We start from the raw sequence: 16,087 nt of genomic DNA, 5'->3' as shown, positions 1-16,087 counted from the left end.
TTCACTGATGGTGTGGCTAGAGGTCTGGTTTTGGGAGAAAAGGCATTCATGTACTGCTTTTTAATGTGGCTCTGACTCAATCTCAGAAAGAACCTAGGGAAATGTGAGGTGGGTGAAGCGTTGCAAAACTTAATGGAAAACTCTGGGAATACTCATGGATGGCACCCTGTCCAATGGGAAGGATAAACTGAGTGGGATTTATGTCTTTATCTAGTTTTATTCAGGATTTAATCAAAGACCCTGATAGTTAGCACAAACACCAAGCCTGCTGCAGCCCAGTTTCTTGAAGCTATCAGATCCCAAATGGTTGCATGCAGCAAGGTGAGAAACATTCCCAAACTTGTGGTTCATGGAAGCCTAAAAGTAACTTTCATGCATGTATGGAAGCTGAGATAACTCTGGTATTTCTCCTTATTCGTTCGAGTGTCAGATAGCTGGAGAGGCGAGGGTGACCCCATCCCAACTCCTGTCCATCAGGAATGCCAATTTTCTCTGGGGAGTTTCTCTGGAGAGCTTTCTTGAGCATTACAGTTCTCACAGATCAGTAAATCTGAAAAAAAAAAAATCTGAATAAAAATGTCTGATGTTAATATTTTGACAGTGCATCCTCTGAGCAGCCAGGCAGAGGGCAGCAAAGGCCTCCTGCACAGAGCGGTGCCTGCTTTGCTGGAACCAGCCTGGCAAGGGCTGGCTGTAAAGGAACGAGTCTCACTGGGGTGCGCTGCAGTTCATTACGTGTTCACCTGCCATCAGCATGAGTCTGGCTGAGGATGGGAAGGAGCTGCTGTGCACGCAGGTTCCAATGCTACGATACGATGCATTCAATAGGTTCCTTGGAGATTTTGGTATAACATAGCACTGGTGAATCATAGAACGCAACCACAGAGTCACAAAGGTTAGAAAAGACCATTAAGATCACCAAGTCCAACCCCAACCCATCCCCACCGTACCACTAACCTCACTGAGGTATCATTAACCTCAGTGCCACATCTCCATGGTTCTGGAACACCTCCAGGGATGGTGACTCCACCACTCCATTGGCAGCCTGTGCCAATGCATCACCACTTTCTTGATTACTGGGTACAGTGCTATAATTCACTGTGACCACGTTCCTCTGATCAAGATAAGAGGTCCATATTCTCTCTGTATTTACGGTCTCTCCCACATACAGGAATGCAACACACTGAGGAAGCTCCCAAACAAATTATATCTCGTATATACCCTCATTTTCTCTAGGTGAGACAGTGGCATTACACCAGGCACAGATGCTGGAAAAAAAACAAAGTAATTATACAATTTGTAATGTGGGAATTGCAACAACAAGGCTTAGAAGCAGAATGTTGTTCCATTTACCCTTTCTCCTTTCATAGAATCATAGAATAGAATCATTGAGACTGGAAAAGGCCTCTAAGATCACCAAGTCCAACCCCAACCCCTCCCCACCACATCTCTAACCATGTCCTTCAGTGCTGCATCTCCACTGCTCCTGAACACCTCCAGGGATGCTGAATCCACCACCAACCTTGGCAGCCTGTGACAATGCACCACTGCTCTTTTGGAGAAGAAGTTTTCCTAATATCAGCAAAAGCAAACCAGAAATTATTAAGTAGAATGATTTTAGCTATTTTCCATCATTTTCATTATTTCATGCAGTTATGTTTCTGCAGGAGAGAAATTGGGACTGAGAATTTCTGGCTTCTTTAGGCTGAGTTTGACAAGAAGATGAAGACAGAGCTGGTCAGAATGATTCCCCTTGAACAGCACTGTCAGTGGATAAAAGAAATCTCTGTACTCCATGCATCTGAGCAGCAGAAAATATCTCCACAGCTCAACTTGAAATGCTCAGTGAACAAAGGTAGAGGACTCACCTTTCTGCCTGCCTTCCTGTCCTGAAAGGTGGGTTATGCTGCAAGTACAGATGTTTTTTAACATCTGATTGCCACGTTACCAACAGGCTGCAATGAGTGTCTGCATGTAGCAAGATGCCTTGCTACCCAGTGACAGTTGTCTGATTGCATGTTGTGTTAAACAGGCTGCTCAGAGAGCTGTGGGTGCCCCATCCCTGGAGGCATCAAAGCCAGGTTGTATGGGGCCCTGGGCAGCCTGATGTGATGGGGGGCATCTAGTCCATGGCAGGGGTTGGGGCTGGGTGGGCTTTGAGGTCCCTTCTAACCCAAGCCACTCTGTGATTCTATGAATACCTGCTTGCATGTATTGGAATTTCCAGGCTTTAGGAAATCCTGTATTATTTCATGCTTTTAAGTTGGTCACTTGGGAGCCTTCATTATGAGGCATGCTAAAATTTCACTGTTTGATCACACATTGTGTTATTCACAGGGTACCCCTGGGACAGGACGGGCGTTGCCAATGGTACAGGTTACCTCCAGTATCTCAACACCCTTATCATCCAGTGGGTGCATTCAGCCTTACCACATCCTCAACATTTGCACTGAAGTTAATAGTGCATGTATACACAGCATTTCCTGTTGCATCCTCATCACAGTGTCCGAATGCTGTGTAAAAGAGAACAATTAAACCTTCACAGCTCCAGGAACCATCACTCTGATATTGCTAAGGGGGAAACAGTCCTTGTGGCTCCAGTGCCAACAGTGTCAAATAACCTTGTGTGCTTCATTGGATGAGCTCGGGGACTGAGTCTTCCAGCACGTATCAACATCTACAACTACTAGAAAGGAGGTTGGGATGGAGACTGGCCTCTTTTCCCATGTAACCAGCAACAGAACTAGAGGGAATGGCCTCAGGCTGCGCCAGGGGAGTTTCAGGTTGGGTATTTGGAAAAATTTCTTCTCAAAGAGAGTGGTGAGGTGCTGGAATAAGCTGCCCAGGGAGGAATCGCCATTCCTGAGGGACATTGGCTTAGGTGGGTTATATTGGTGGTAGGTGGATGGTTAGACAGGATGATCTTGGAGGTCTTTTCTAACCTTGGTGATTCTATAATTCTCTGGTTCTATAACAAAACACTAAAATAATATAAAAGGAAGCATTTGTTTTCAAATCACATCTGCAGTTGCTACAAGTTGTGAGTAAACTGTGCTTCTCCAGACCTGGACTTTGTTGTCTGAAGATAGACATCCATTAAGTGAGCATACAATTAGCAGTTGGCTACATCCGAAGCGTAGGGACTGCGACTTGCCAAGCATTACACAGGCACTCAGGGTGAGAAGCCAGCTCGAAAAAGTGGTTTTCTGTTGGTGTGTCCAGATTTTCTTGCTCTTCCCTGGCTCTTCATGACAGCATCGGAATTCTGCAGCAGAGGGATGAAGGCCTGAGACAACAGACAAAGCCTTCTGTCATCCCAATTTGTTCACGGGGCAGGGCGCTGACGCACTGCTGCCAATAGGATGTGGCACATCATTAAAGACTTTACGCACACAAGGGTCTGAGCTGAGCTCTGACATGGGAACAGCAATCTGAGTAAGAGGTTCAAGTGGAACTGCGTGGCATAGTTATCTTGCAATTACGGTACGCAGGGATGTTACCTCCTTTCACGTGCATCCTCTTATTATGGCAGTCTTGGGAGTGACTGACCGTTTCTGTGCTCTTGCTCAGCACCAGGTTGAGGTGCACTGTCCATCTGTGGTTCCATTTGGTCATGTGGTTCTTTTTGGCATCCATAAACCGAACATCACAAGGACCTCTGGGGATAAAGTCTATTCATGAAAGAAATTATTATCATATGATTGTGGGTGCCTTGTTTAGAGAATTTTCTCCTCCTGAAGGTGTACTGGAAATACCAAGAATAAAGAAAGACGAAATTATCCTACTGTTTTTATAAGTACTTAACAAGAGGGATAAGGATGTATTCCCTAGTAACAAAGCATACAAGGCCTAACGGTCAGCAGAGAAATCTTCCCCTTTACCCATGGATATTTTTCTAACTGGAGTCACTCTGGGCACTGACTGAGGTGAAATTGGTTGTAAATGTGGGAAATAGCATCACTTTGGAGAGGTCTCCATGGCTGAAGGTTGAGCTGAGGGGAGTCAGGAGTCGCCTGGCTACCAGCCCTACAAAGCTCCATGTGCGGGAGCTGTGCCTATTTCTGGAAAGCCCTACAAAAGGAAAAGGTCGGATCGTCTTGCCTGGAAATCCCCAGCTGCCTTTTTATTGGGACAGTAAATAAAAATTAGGTCATGTTTTCTTCTTTTTTTTTTTTTTCTTTGCTTAAGTGTGGGGATGTGTCCTTGTGCTGCAGTTGCTTCATGTGCAATCGGTTGAGAAACTTAGGGCCAAAGGACTGCGTTTTCCGTGCCAGTGTTGACTGCTAATCACTTGCACATTTGTTTGTTCTATAGCATCTGTGGCTGCCACCCAACGTTGCCTCTGATCCGTAAGTAATTGGTAAATGCTGAAAGCTGCTGAGTGTGCTTTCCATCTTTCTTGAAAGTCACACGAGCAGAGGTGCTGTAGATGCTGGAAGGCAGCTGCAAGGCAGAGCCATACGTGACGCTGTCTGAGAGCTTTCTTCCACAGGAGTTTGGATAAACAAGGTCACTGATTAAATGTGTCCCTCCCTCCTACAGGGAACTGGCAGAAAATCAGTGAAGAACCAGCATGGCGGCAGCTGCTGGGAGGGAGGGCAGATTAGCAGGGCTTGTCAGGGCACAGTTCTGTCTGTAAGATCAATTTTAAAGGGAATTTCTTGCCACACACAGTGTGCAACCCTCCTGTTCTCTTCGTATGAACACCTCACGATGCTTGTCCCCATCATCCTGCAGTCCTTGGAAGCAAGAAGGAAAACTCCCCGGGCAGGGAAGAAAGGCATGAGTCAGCTTCTGGCCATTTACGTGGCCCACTGTCACATTGCTGCTGTAGCAAAACAGATTTCTTCTTTTAGCAGCTTAATGTGGTTAGTGCTTCACTTTGTAAGGCTGCTGGCTGCCATCAAGCTGGAGATTTAGGACTGTGGATGTGATGGGAGGTTATTGAGCTTCTGTGCTATTGGCTCATTTTTTTTTCCCCTTTAAGATATACAAAATTAAATACAGAAATCTCACTAAATCTTTCTCCAAAGTATTTGGGAGGCTTATTTATGATCGCGAGTCAAGCTGTGAAACCTGGGCTGTCAGAGAAAGTAACCCAGCCTGAGATAAAGTCTGCCAGGGGAGAAGCAGGAATGGCAGCGTAATTAATGGAAGGCTCAGAACTGTCACCACTTCAGGTTTGGTTGGAGGATGTGATACCTTCTCACAGCTACACGCCAACCTGTGACCCTCTGCGATGCCCACTTGGCCACCTCTGTCTCAGCCTTCCCCTGTATTGTACCTCCTGCTGCTTTTCTTCTGTTTGCCACGCACTAATTAACGACTCTGGGGAGTTGTAAATACCTGACTGCAAAGGATTTACAATGAGAGGTGTAAGCTGAAGACAGGCAGTGGGAGTCGGTACAGCTCCGCTTGTACTAATCTGGGATAATGTATTGCTACAAGTGGAGTGTAGTAATTATATCACTGAGCTGGGCTGATTCTGCCTTTCATGTTTCACAGCTGACTATTATTTAAGTTCCTGCTGTGTAGATGTAGGGGTATTAATACTTGTCTGATTAGCAAGTCAGCTCCGTTACAAATTTTAAATATAAATAATCCTGTAGGGCTTGTAGGAATAGATATCTTTTCTTTGACGTATCGTAAGTGTGGTTAATAATGATAAAGCACCCTGAGCTACTTGATAGATTGGGAAACTAGAGAAATGAAATCATTGCTTATTGTTAGTACTGTATAAAGTAAATTGAAGTTATAGGTCTGTCCTCATGTCTTGAGTGGGTTTTTGGGGTTTTTTTTTCGGAAAAACTGCTCAGAAAGAATGGTGGTGCATTGGCACAGCTGCCCAGGGAGGTGGTGGAGTCACCGTCCCAAGAGGTGTTCCAGAACCATGGAGATGTGGGCAATGTTGTTGGTAGGTGGGCGGTTGGACTAGATGCTCCCAGAGGTCATTTCCAGCCTTAATGATTCTATAGACTAAACTCTCAGACATCCTAGTTTTGAGCATATGAGCTGTTTAAAGGTAGAGATGGGACCTGGGCCACACTGGTCCTGCAAATAAATGTTGCTGATTGTGTGTCTGGAAGAGGAGGCATGAGTCTATTTATTAGTTTTGCATAGATAAGGTCATAAAAAATGACTTTTCTATTCCGTCTTCCCTGTATAGCGCAGGCATGTAGGTATGCATGATAGCTGCAGCGTTGGGCCAAGTGAAGGAGACAGAATGATATCACTGAGTCACTTATTTCCTTAATATGCCAGGTTTGCAAAATACTGCATGTATGTGGGAGGACAGGGCAGTTTCTTGTTCAGGCTTGCGCTTCATTTTTTCAGTGAAGATGCTTTCTCTTTCCAATGCAAGATAAGATCCTCCGATAACTGACATTTTTTGTGCCTTCCCCCTTCTGTGTCGTGCAGTAGGTGTGAATCCCTTTGTTATCAGAGGACGGATTTTTGACGTGTTCTGTAAACTTACTGACAACTGGTCATCATAGCCAAGATTCTGAAACTGCAATTGAAACTGCAGAAAATAAACCAGCGATAATAAAACCCTTAATAGGAGTGATGGACTCAAAACCAGAAATTCATAGCAATTAGAAATTTGTATTTAATTGTTAGCTACAGCATAATTTTTATAATTTTTTGATGTTGTGATGTATGTTTGTAATCATTATCTTTGTGTCATTAGTCCTCACTTGAGGAAAATGCTATTCATGTACTGGCAGGCAAAGCCAAATTTGCAACTGCGTGTAAAGATAACTAATATTTGAGACTAAAACACCTGTTAAGTCTAACCTAATATTTACCTTCTGGCATGTAACTCTTATCATCTGAATTCAGTAATTAGGAGGTGAACAACTACATATGTTTTTAAGGTTCTCAAGGCTTCAGCAGAAGTCATTCCATGTTTTCAGGTTCTGGCTACCTACAAACAGCTAGGTATGCCTCTGGTCAGTGATCAGCCTGATCTATCTCAGTAATGGGAATAGATGGGGTGCCAGAAAAGGGTAGGCAGTGATAAAGAGGGAGGGACAGAGGGAGGGAAAGAACTGAGACTCTACAGGACTCAGTCTGCAAAGAGAACTGGCGTAACGAGGAGGAAGATCACCTTTCCCAAGCTCCAGTACTCTACTATTGACAGAGACAAGCTGAAAAATTCAGCTTTGAAATGCTGACAATTAGTCAAGCTTTGGTCATTTTGGTAATTTTTTTGTTAAGTGTTCAGTTTCTCAAACTGCAAAAGGCACGCCAGCAATTCCCTCCTGGACCAACTCCTCTCCCATTGCTTGGAAACTTGTTGCACTTGAAATTTCAGTTTCATCGGGATCTTCTGATGGAGGTATTTATTTTCAGATACTCCTAATTGGTTAATTTTTGTCACAACTTAAAGCTGATAAATTAGCAACCAAATGACATTTTTAACTCTTAGGAGAGTGGCACACAAAGTTTGAATCAGAATATCTGATTGAGTTGGAAGGGACCTAATAAGGATCATTGATTCCAACTCATCTTTATATGAGTATATAAAGATGAACTAGATTCCTATATTCAGGTTATCTGAAATAAGTTGGCTTCACAATAAGCTCAGTCCTCAGTGATTCTTAAGAATCAAACAAACTTGTGAATAGGGCTTCTGACTCAGTATTTAGCTAGGAGAATACCGAGTTAAAAAGATGCTGCTCCACTGCTGATAACTCATCAGGGAGGTGTCATTGCCTATAGCAGGGGAGCTGGAACTAGATGATCTTAAAGGTGCCTTCCAACCCAAACCATTCTATGATTCCATGATTCTAACTCCAAACATGTTACTTTAGGAGAAGTAAGTGACTGCTGTGATCAATTGGATGTAATTCTGGTGGTGCCTTACACAGAGTCTACCACCTTTTCTGTATCACTGTGGGAGTAGAGTCCCATTCTTGCACAAAGCTCTATTTCCATGATTAATTGAATTTCCTCTGTCATACTCCTGTCTCTCCTTGGGGTTTTCTACTGTCTCCAATGGTCAGTGCTCTTAGTATTGTGACTTAGCTGCAACCTACTGCAGAGCTGTTGACTAATTTGTGGTTCCACCTTCTCTCCTGGAGCACACAGAGGAAGCAGGTTTAATCGGTTGGTTTCCTCTTGCAACAGAAGGGTTACCTGGAGGCACAGAACCCCAGAGATGTGCACAATGTGGCTGTTCTATTGACTAGATACCAGCTCTGGGACCAGATTTGACACAACCTAAAATACGAAGTTTTCTTTCTTTTGGTGCAGTGTTGCTGCAGTCTGTGCTTTGAAAGGAAAGTCACTTCCCCGGGGTAATTACAGTTGGCTGCTTCAAGCCTCATTCTCAGAAAAGCATCTTTTTCTGCCTCTAACTGTAATCCTACTCATAGGAATGATGTTCTTAGCATAAAACTGGCCATTTGGCCAGTGAGTAGCAAGTGTGGTATCTACTGGAGATGTATGGAGTTCCATGTATTCTCTTCTGGCAACTTTCCCATCTACAGCTGGCAAAAACTTATGGCAACATATATACGTTGTGGTTTGGGTGGACCCCGGTGATCATACTGAATGGATTTCAAGCAGTGAAGGATGGCATGACGACACACCCTGAAGATGTTGCTGGGAGAATGGTGTCTCCTTTCATCAGAGAAATGGCCAAAGGAAAAGGTGAGATTTTCCTGCACAGTGATAAATAATGCAGAGTAATGTTGGCTTTGCAAACACTTCTGCCTCAGCCTTGTCAAACCCTCTACCTTCCCATTCGGAATGTTCTTCCAATGGATACTGCCCAAATCCCCTGTTAGCCCTCAAAGCATAGCCTGCTATTTGTCGTGATGCCTTTTATCCTGAGCTTTCCCAAGCCTGGGAAACACTCCAGATCCGGTTGTTTCTAGGTGACTTTTTTCTCCGTGTTCAAGATGTGTGCAATCCTAGCTCAGGACTCAGCAATCTTGCTCTCTTCATGGAATAATCCATCCTGCTGCAAGGGATTTTGCTGCATGTTACATGAACACAAAGCATCCTGGTAGGTTTGGCAACTATATGCAATACACGTGGTTGCCAAACACCTTCCATATAGTTTGGATATACTGGGCTATGATTTCTGATTACTGAAACTTGATTTCCTAAAGATACTTTTATCACAGTGTGCTCCCCGATTTACTCCATGTATTTCATAATATACTATTTTTAAATGAATCGTTTGTGTCTATGGTAAATATTAATACGCCAGGGAATGCTCTCAGGTATTTTACTGGCAAGTGGTCGCTCGTGGAAGCAGCAGAGACGCTTTGGTATAATGACTCTACGCAACCTGGGAATGGGGAAAAAAGGCCTGGAGTACCGAGTGCAAGAGGAGGCTGCTCACCTGGTGGAGATCTTTAGGAACCTGAAAGGTATCTATCTGCTATGAAATTAGACACTTTTCAGTCCTGGATCCATAGCTTCAGTATGAAAGCTTACTTCCCTCTTTCTAAGGTCAGAGTGGGTACAGAATGGGATATCCAAACTCACTGAAGCCTGAAGGCAGATTGAGTCTATTATACAAATGGAATTTCTTAAAAAGCTCTTTCTAAACTTACTGAAGTTGTAAACTTCTGAAATCCTTCTTTCTTGGGTTTATCATTTATATATCATTTACTGAATGAACAATGACGTGGTGTCATTGAATTGCATGGCAAAGTCAATCATGGATTTTCCACAGTAGGTAACTAAAGAGTATTGCAGAGATGAGTCCTTTTTCTAAATCCCAACAATGCCAAGTGCCATGACATCAGCTGGGGATTTTAGTGTCTGTCTGGCTAAATAACTATTGGCAATAGAACCAGAGGTAGGAGGTGAGAGGGGAACTTCAGCAGATTATCTGGCTCAGTGTAGCATCCAAGCCAGGATCCCTTCCATCCAAATAATTTTTGATGGATGTCTGTCTCATATCTTTAAAGAAAAAATCATCAGAAATAATTACAGTTTCAGATGTAGACAGCATATAATCATTTTGTTACTTTGCAGTTTCTATCCATCTATTCTGCCTCTTTAGCCTTCCCTAGCACAGCGATTGTGGGAAGGGCTATGATATTGTTTCAGAGCTATGCTCAAAGACTATGTGTTATTTTAGTGAGTACACATTTATGCCATATCTGTACCCATTCATGCCCCAGCTCAACAAATGGAGAATTTTATGTGATCTCTATTAATCTCTTGTTTTGTTTGTGTAAGGAACAACTGAAGAAAACACTGAAAGTGAACTCTAGTTACTGTGTTTGCAGGAAGACCTATGGATCCTTCCTTCCATCTTTTCCATTCTATTTCAAATGTAATCTGTGCTGTGGTTTTTGGATATCACTTTTCTGATGAGGACAAAACCTTCCGTGAGCTGATCAGTGCCACAGAGGAGATATTTAGTTTTGCAGGCAGCTTCGTTTATCAGGTGCGTAAACAACATGCTATTTTTTTCTGAACTGGGTCAAAAATGAAAGGGCAGTTACAGGAATAGCTCTTCACTAAATGAAAAACTATTTGCAACAGTACAAAAACAGTATATATATATTCTCTGACAGTCTCAAGATTCAAGTTTTGTCTGAGATTTTTTGTTAGATTGCTCCCACAAGATACAACGAAGGCCAACTTTGCATCCAAATTTTCCCCATTAGTTACATTTTAATGTTTGCACTCTGAACAGGGGATGAAGTGGGTAATGGGGATTTTCAATGGCATGACAAATTCTACTGGTATTTGAGTTTTATAGGAAAAAGGAAACCAAAACGTTGATGAGGTAGTAAACCTTCAACAGATCTATCATATGATAGTAACACTATTCAGGTCACCCGTAGTAAAGCTGCTATTTAAGCTGATAGTTGGAAAGTCACTTTAGTCCTGCCTCAGTAATATGGAAGGCTTCAGACGAGGTTCAAGATACCCTCTAAATCTGCACAGTGCAAGGACAAATTATAAATCATGTCAGGAAGTAATGAGACAAATGTCTGCTACAAGCTTATAACATTCCAGTCCAAAGGTTTAGGGAAGAGAGGCTGGTGTAAACTAACAGATAACAGGATGAAAAAGGCAAACAGGACCCATGAGTGTTTCCAGCAATACTTTCCCTTCGACACAGAGAAATGTCTTACTGGGTTCTGGTGTGTAACTACCCCTGGTGTGTCACTTCTGCAGCTGTATGAAATCCTCCCCTGGCTGATGTGCCGTCTCCCTGGTCCTCATAAGAAAGTGTTGTCTTGCTATGATGTCCTGAGTTCGTTTTCGAGGATGGAGGTCAGAAGACATGTGGAGAGAGGGACACCAGATGAACCACAGGATTTCATTGACTTTTATCTGGCTGAGATAGAGAAAGTAAGTGTTCGTTCTGCCTGGTTGCACACTGATGCAGTATGTAAGGCCAAACAGACAACTAAATCATCCATTCTGAAGCCTTATTGTAGTCTGTTGTATTTCATAGGCTTGTTTACACAAACAATGCTATAATAAGCCTGCTACTCTTCCTCTCTGCCCAGGTTATTCATTTCCATAGCAGGAAGTGTCCTGTGAGCTAAAGCTCTGTTAAGGACACAGAGTTTTCTGGTTCAAACTTTGTCATTTTGGAATACCTTTGGAAGCTAAAGAGCAATTTGGGATACCTAAGAAATATCTCTTAAAGGTGATGACATACATGTAGCTACTACCTCCGGTCATCATCTTTCAGCTAGTCAGGCTGCCATGTTGGCACATGGGTTCGGGAAGAAGGTGATACATCCTTCTTTTTACAATAGACATGAATGACTCTTACAGGATTTACTAAAATAAACACATCAGTGGCAAAGATACATCTTTTTATCTGAATTTTCTCCAAATGGTTTTCTATTGCACTCATTATAAGAAAAAACACTTGGGTACCTTTCTTCCACCACTTGACATCTATCCTAAGCTGAGAGAGGTCACGATCGTCATGATCTGCTCTTAAGATTCTTTTATCCAGATGCTTTATTCTTTGTTATTTACTGCACTGTTTGATAGCTTTACTGGTGAGACTAAGGCACAGGGAGTGCCCACTAAACCTCATCCCCAAGTCAACAGGCGTAAACCTACCTGTTTCTTCTTATTTTCCTTTTTTAAATGAAATAATATTTCACCTCATGAAAAAGAGCAATGCAGACTTACAATGTACATTTGAGAAACAATTCACCTCTTAGCACTCATCAAAAACCGTAACTGAATATTCTTTGTGCATGTGCCAGCTGTGGAAATAATGACTCTCAGGCAGAAGGCATGAAGGATGATCTAACTTTTATGCTTTAACTTCAACTTTTTATCGTAATCTACAGTCTAAAGATGAGGACAAGCCCAAGTATGATGAAGACAACTTGGTGCATGTTATAAACGATCTTTTCCTCGGTGGATCAGAGACCTCAAGCACAACCTTGTACTGGGGACTGCTCTATATGGTAGTCTATCCAGATATCCAAGGTGAGAGAGATTCTTGCTGTGAAATACTGTGAGTACAACCAGTGTTAATGACTGAATGTAAAGAGCTGCATGCACAAAAGCCATTAGATGAGCTTGGCTCTGACCCTCTGAGATCACTGAAACCAATTTGCTAAAATTGCAGCAGAAGGAGAATACAGAGCCCTGTCCTCTGAGCTGACCAAACCAGGTGGCTGAATGGTTCTCTTCCATTTCTGGCACAACACAGTCCTGAGCACGCCGATACTCCTAACATGCCACCAAATCGCTTGATCCCTTACTGGCCAAACTAGTTGGACAAACATCGGCAAGTTTTAAAGGGCTGCCAGCTGCCCTAAGGAAGGCTTGTGTTTCTGATAGAGTCAGCTTCCTCTTCCTGTATCTTTCCCTTCAGGAAAAAGGTGGAGATGTGCAAGGTAACTGGCACAGTGTAAAACCTCTTTGAAGAGCACTGTGAATCCTTGCCTTTGCTGAGTGCTTCAGCAAAGCACAAGTCGAGGCAGTGAGCATGCATGGAATATGGGTGGCCTCAAGATTTTAGTAGCCTATTCCACGTGTAACCAGCCAGTGGTGCTATCATCTCATCTTTAAATAACCACTAATGTTTGTCAGAGATTATTTAGGAGAAAACAAAGCATGAATGTGGAATATCTGCAAGAGACAGAAGGATTGCAGATGCAGAACAAGAAGTTTAAGGGGAGGAGTCTGGCTGCCTGATGTGTAGAGACATTTTCAAGCAAAAACTGCTGGCAGTACACACAGACTGCGTCTGTTTTGGTTAATCCTGCAAAAGAGATTGCTCATCTAATTGACGCCCATCCCATGAGTGACTGTAGTTCCAGGCTGAGTCTCCTCCATCTTACACCTATGCTTGGAAGAGAAAGGGTATGGCTAGGGCTTAAGAAGGACTCCTGAGGTCCACTTCCCTTCTCAAATGATGAATATTTCTCTATAGAGAAAGTGCAGAAGGAGCTGGATACTGTTCTGGATCCCTCCCAGACGATCTGCTATGAGCATCGGAAAAAGCTGCCCTATACGAATGCTGTGATTCATGAGATCCAGCGCTTCAGCAACATTGTCTTTGTTGGTCTGCCCAGGGTGTGTGTGAGGAACACGACATTGCTGGGTTATCCTGTCAAAAAGGTACGGATATTTCAATTTAACATCACGTCTTCTGCCTATAAACTGTTCTCCAGGTGCCATACTCCTGGGTTACCTGCTGTGGGTTATCAGAAGTGTCACTAAGACTAGCAGTAGAAGTGGTCACCATGATGCAGTTGTACCAAAATCAATACTATTAACTCCCACTGACATGGCTGCAGGGCTGGGAACTGATGATTTGCAATAGGAAATAACTAACAGCTCCCATTTTCTAGGAGGATAGTCCTCTAACCACATGGTATCTGCTCCTTGAAAAGAAATGGCAACAAGGCAGTAGTAACTGATAGGTGAAGTGAGTCAACAGAACTGTATCAGTAGTTTCTTCCTTGCAGGGCACCATCGTTGTTCCAAACATAGCATCTGTTCTCTATGATCCTGAGCAATGGGAGACACCTCGACAATTCAACCCTGACCATTTCCTGGATAAAGAAGGAAGCTTTGTAAATCGAGAAGCCTTCTTACCGTTCTCAGCAGGTAAGCACACCAGCAATTCGAGTGGCCCCAATAGATTAGATGAAGGATACAGAATAGTGAGTACTGCTTCACACAGCACCTTATAGCTCCACTATTTGCTGCTTTTAAAGGATAGTACTGACTCGTTAGCTGCTGGGGGAGACAATTCTGTGCTGTCAGGCCCCAGAGTGCTCTTAGGACACTGCAGTGGGAATGCCACTTCAACACCTGAACTTCATAGGTTTGTTGCATGTTGCAGTCATCCACTGGTGCCGATTCGTCCTGTATTATTGTGCATATGCATTTTTTTCCCTGATGAGCAATGTGCCTCCTGTGTGCTGGAATTGCCTGCAATCCCTTCTAAAGGAACAAGCTGAAAGAAAAGCAGAAATTCATCCTCATATACAAAGGTTCTAGTTACGGAACCAAAAATCCAGTTGCAAAAGAAGGGAAATAAGATAAAAGTTTGGGATCGCATTCAGCAGTTAAGTTCTTACTCTGACAGTTTGGTTTTAGTATCTCTGCTGACATAGAAAGGTAGTCACTTAAATGCCTTTGTAGGAGTGGTTTGTTGGTGCAAATGGAATAGCTGGCTTTTTTTCCCCTCTACTTGTCTGCTAATCCGGAAATGTGAATGTATTGTTAACTTGTTTTCTTTAATTTATATGGTTTCTGTGCCATTCCAGGAGGGAACACATGGCACTTAACAGCAGGCCTCTTGCTTTGCCTGTATATGACCAGGTTTTGTTCAGTTGCAAATCCTGTTGCTAGGTAATTTTGACCCACCGACTTTAAGTCACTAAGAAAGCATGTTCAAACTACTGGCAGATTCTTTGGATCTGACCATGAGGCTCAGAATGTCCTATAAAAGGAAAGTCATTTTCAGCCAGGTTGAGAAAGAAATGATGGTGATACCTCAGGGCTTTTCATTCAGTGCCTCCTAACACTGGAAGGGAACTTTTTGAGAAAGAATTCAGGAAGTTTTAGCTCTGTGGCTTTCAGAAACCTGGCCCTGAACAAAAGAGTCCCCTATGCTTATGGCAAGAATGAAAAGATTGTCAAATTAGTTTGTAGACACTCAGCATCATTGCTCTCTTCTTCCCGCAGGGCACCGGGTGTGTTTGGGGGAGCATCTGGCAAGGACTGAGCTCTTCATTTTCTTTGCCAACCTGCTACGGGCATTCACCTTCCGGCTCCCTGAGGGAGTGACGACGATCAACACTGAGCCCATTTTTGGGGGCACGCTGCAGCCCCACCCGTACAAGGTTTGTGCCATCCCACGCTAGGCTGCGGGCATCACAGACAACCTTTACCTCAGTGAACTTCCTCTCAGATGCATAAACGTTCTTTGATCAGCCAGTATATTGACATTAGTCTATCACAGCACTATTCAGAAAGTGGAGACAACCCAAGATCCAGACCACCAATACTTCTGGTACAGTCCTTGTGAAGGTCCCAGGCACTCTTGCAAGGATCTATTATTATTATTATTTTCCCCTTTTGGAGTGCATACGAAGAAAGACACCATGGCTCCCAGCTGTGAAGATTGCATTCTGTGCCTACCTGTCCTAGCCAAGTAGGATTGCCACGGTGCTCACTACTGAGCAAACCTCAGTGAGGTTAAACAGAAGACCTCAGCAAGAGCTGAGCAAGTGTCGTTTCTGTGAGTAGTCTGACCTCAAGGCATTTGACTCTGGAAAGTGCACATTTAAAGGCCTACTTTGGTTTTACTATCCCGAGACACTTTAATTCGTTGACAGGTTGGAAATAAAAGAAAATAAAATGGAAACACATTGGAACATGAGTGCATTAATGTCTGAGTTTGAGGTAAGCGTCTCCCGTGGACAAGGCGAAGAGTCAATGTGAGTTCAAATGAACTTAAATCTCACAGTTACTAACAGTGTGAATGTGCAACTCAGCAGTGTAATCATTTTTACAATGTGCTGTCAGTTTATTTTGTCATTTTTAACAATTTGCTTTTTATGATGTAGAATCGTGCTGACTTTGTTTGGGTTGCTACAAGGTTGAGACCTTC

At 43.2% G+C, this 16,087-nt stretch overlaps 1 protein-coding gene across 3 annotated transcripts; it reads left to right on the top strand.

Annotated features, from left to right (window-relative positions):
* The first annotated feature begins 4,202 nt into the window (after window positions 1-4,202).
* CYP2AB5 (cytochrome P450, family 2, subfamily AB, polypeptide 5) lies at window positions 4,203-15,856 on the top strand. 3 transcript variants are annotated; one of them, XM_046898478.1, is made up of 9 exons: window positions 4,203-4,349; window positions 8,493-8,655; window positions 9,234-9,383; window positions 10,254-10,414; window positions 11,155-11,331; window positions 12,300-12,441; window positions 13,394-13,581; window positions 13,932-14,073; window positions 15,160-15,856. In XM_046898478.1, the coding sequence occupies exons 2-9, from the start codon at window positions 8,583-8,585 to the stop codon at window positions 15,336-15,338; spliced, it is 1,212 nt and encodes a 403-aa protein (XP_046754434.1). In that variant the 5' UTR covers window positions 4,203-4,349; window positions 8,493-8,582; the 3' UTR covers window positions 15,339-15,856. The 3 variants fall into 3 exon arrangements, with proteins under 3 accessions (XP_046754434.1, NP_001316426.2, XP_046754435.1); NM_001329497.3 differs by lacking the exon at window positions 4,203-4,349 and adding an exon at window positions 7,098-7,339 and having other exon boundaries at window positions 15,160-15,845; XM_046898479.1 differs by lacking the exon at window positions 4,203-4,349 and adding an exon at window positions 8,883-9,013 and having other exon boundaries at window positions 8,529-8,655.
* Window positions 15,857-16,087: the final 231 nt, after the last annotated feature.

The sequence above is a fragment of the Gallus gallus genome, chromosome 9 (genome assembly GCF_016699485.2).
Source record: "Gallus gallus isolate bGalGal1 chromosome 9, bGalGal1.mat.broiler.GRCg7b, whole genome shotgun sequence".
Taxonomy (NCBI): Eukaryota; Metazoa; Chordata; class Aves; order Galliformes; family Phasianidae; genus Gallus; species Gallus gallus.
The sequence above is the reverse complement of the archived record's forward strand: the minus strand, read 5'-3'. Positions and strand labels throughout refer to the sequence as shown.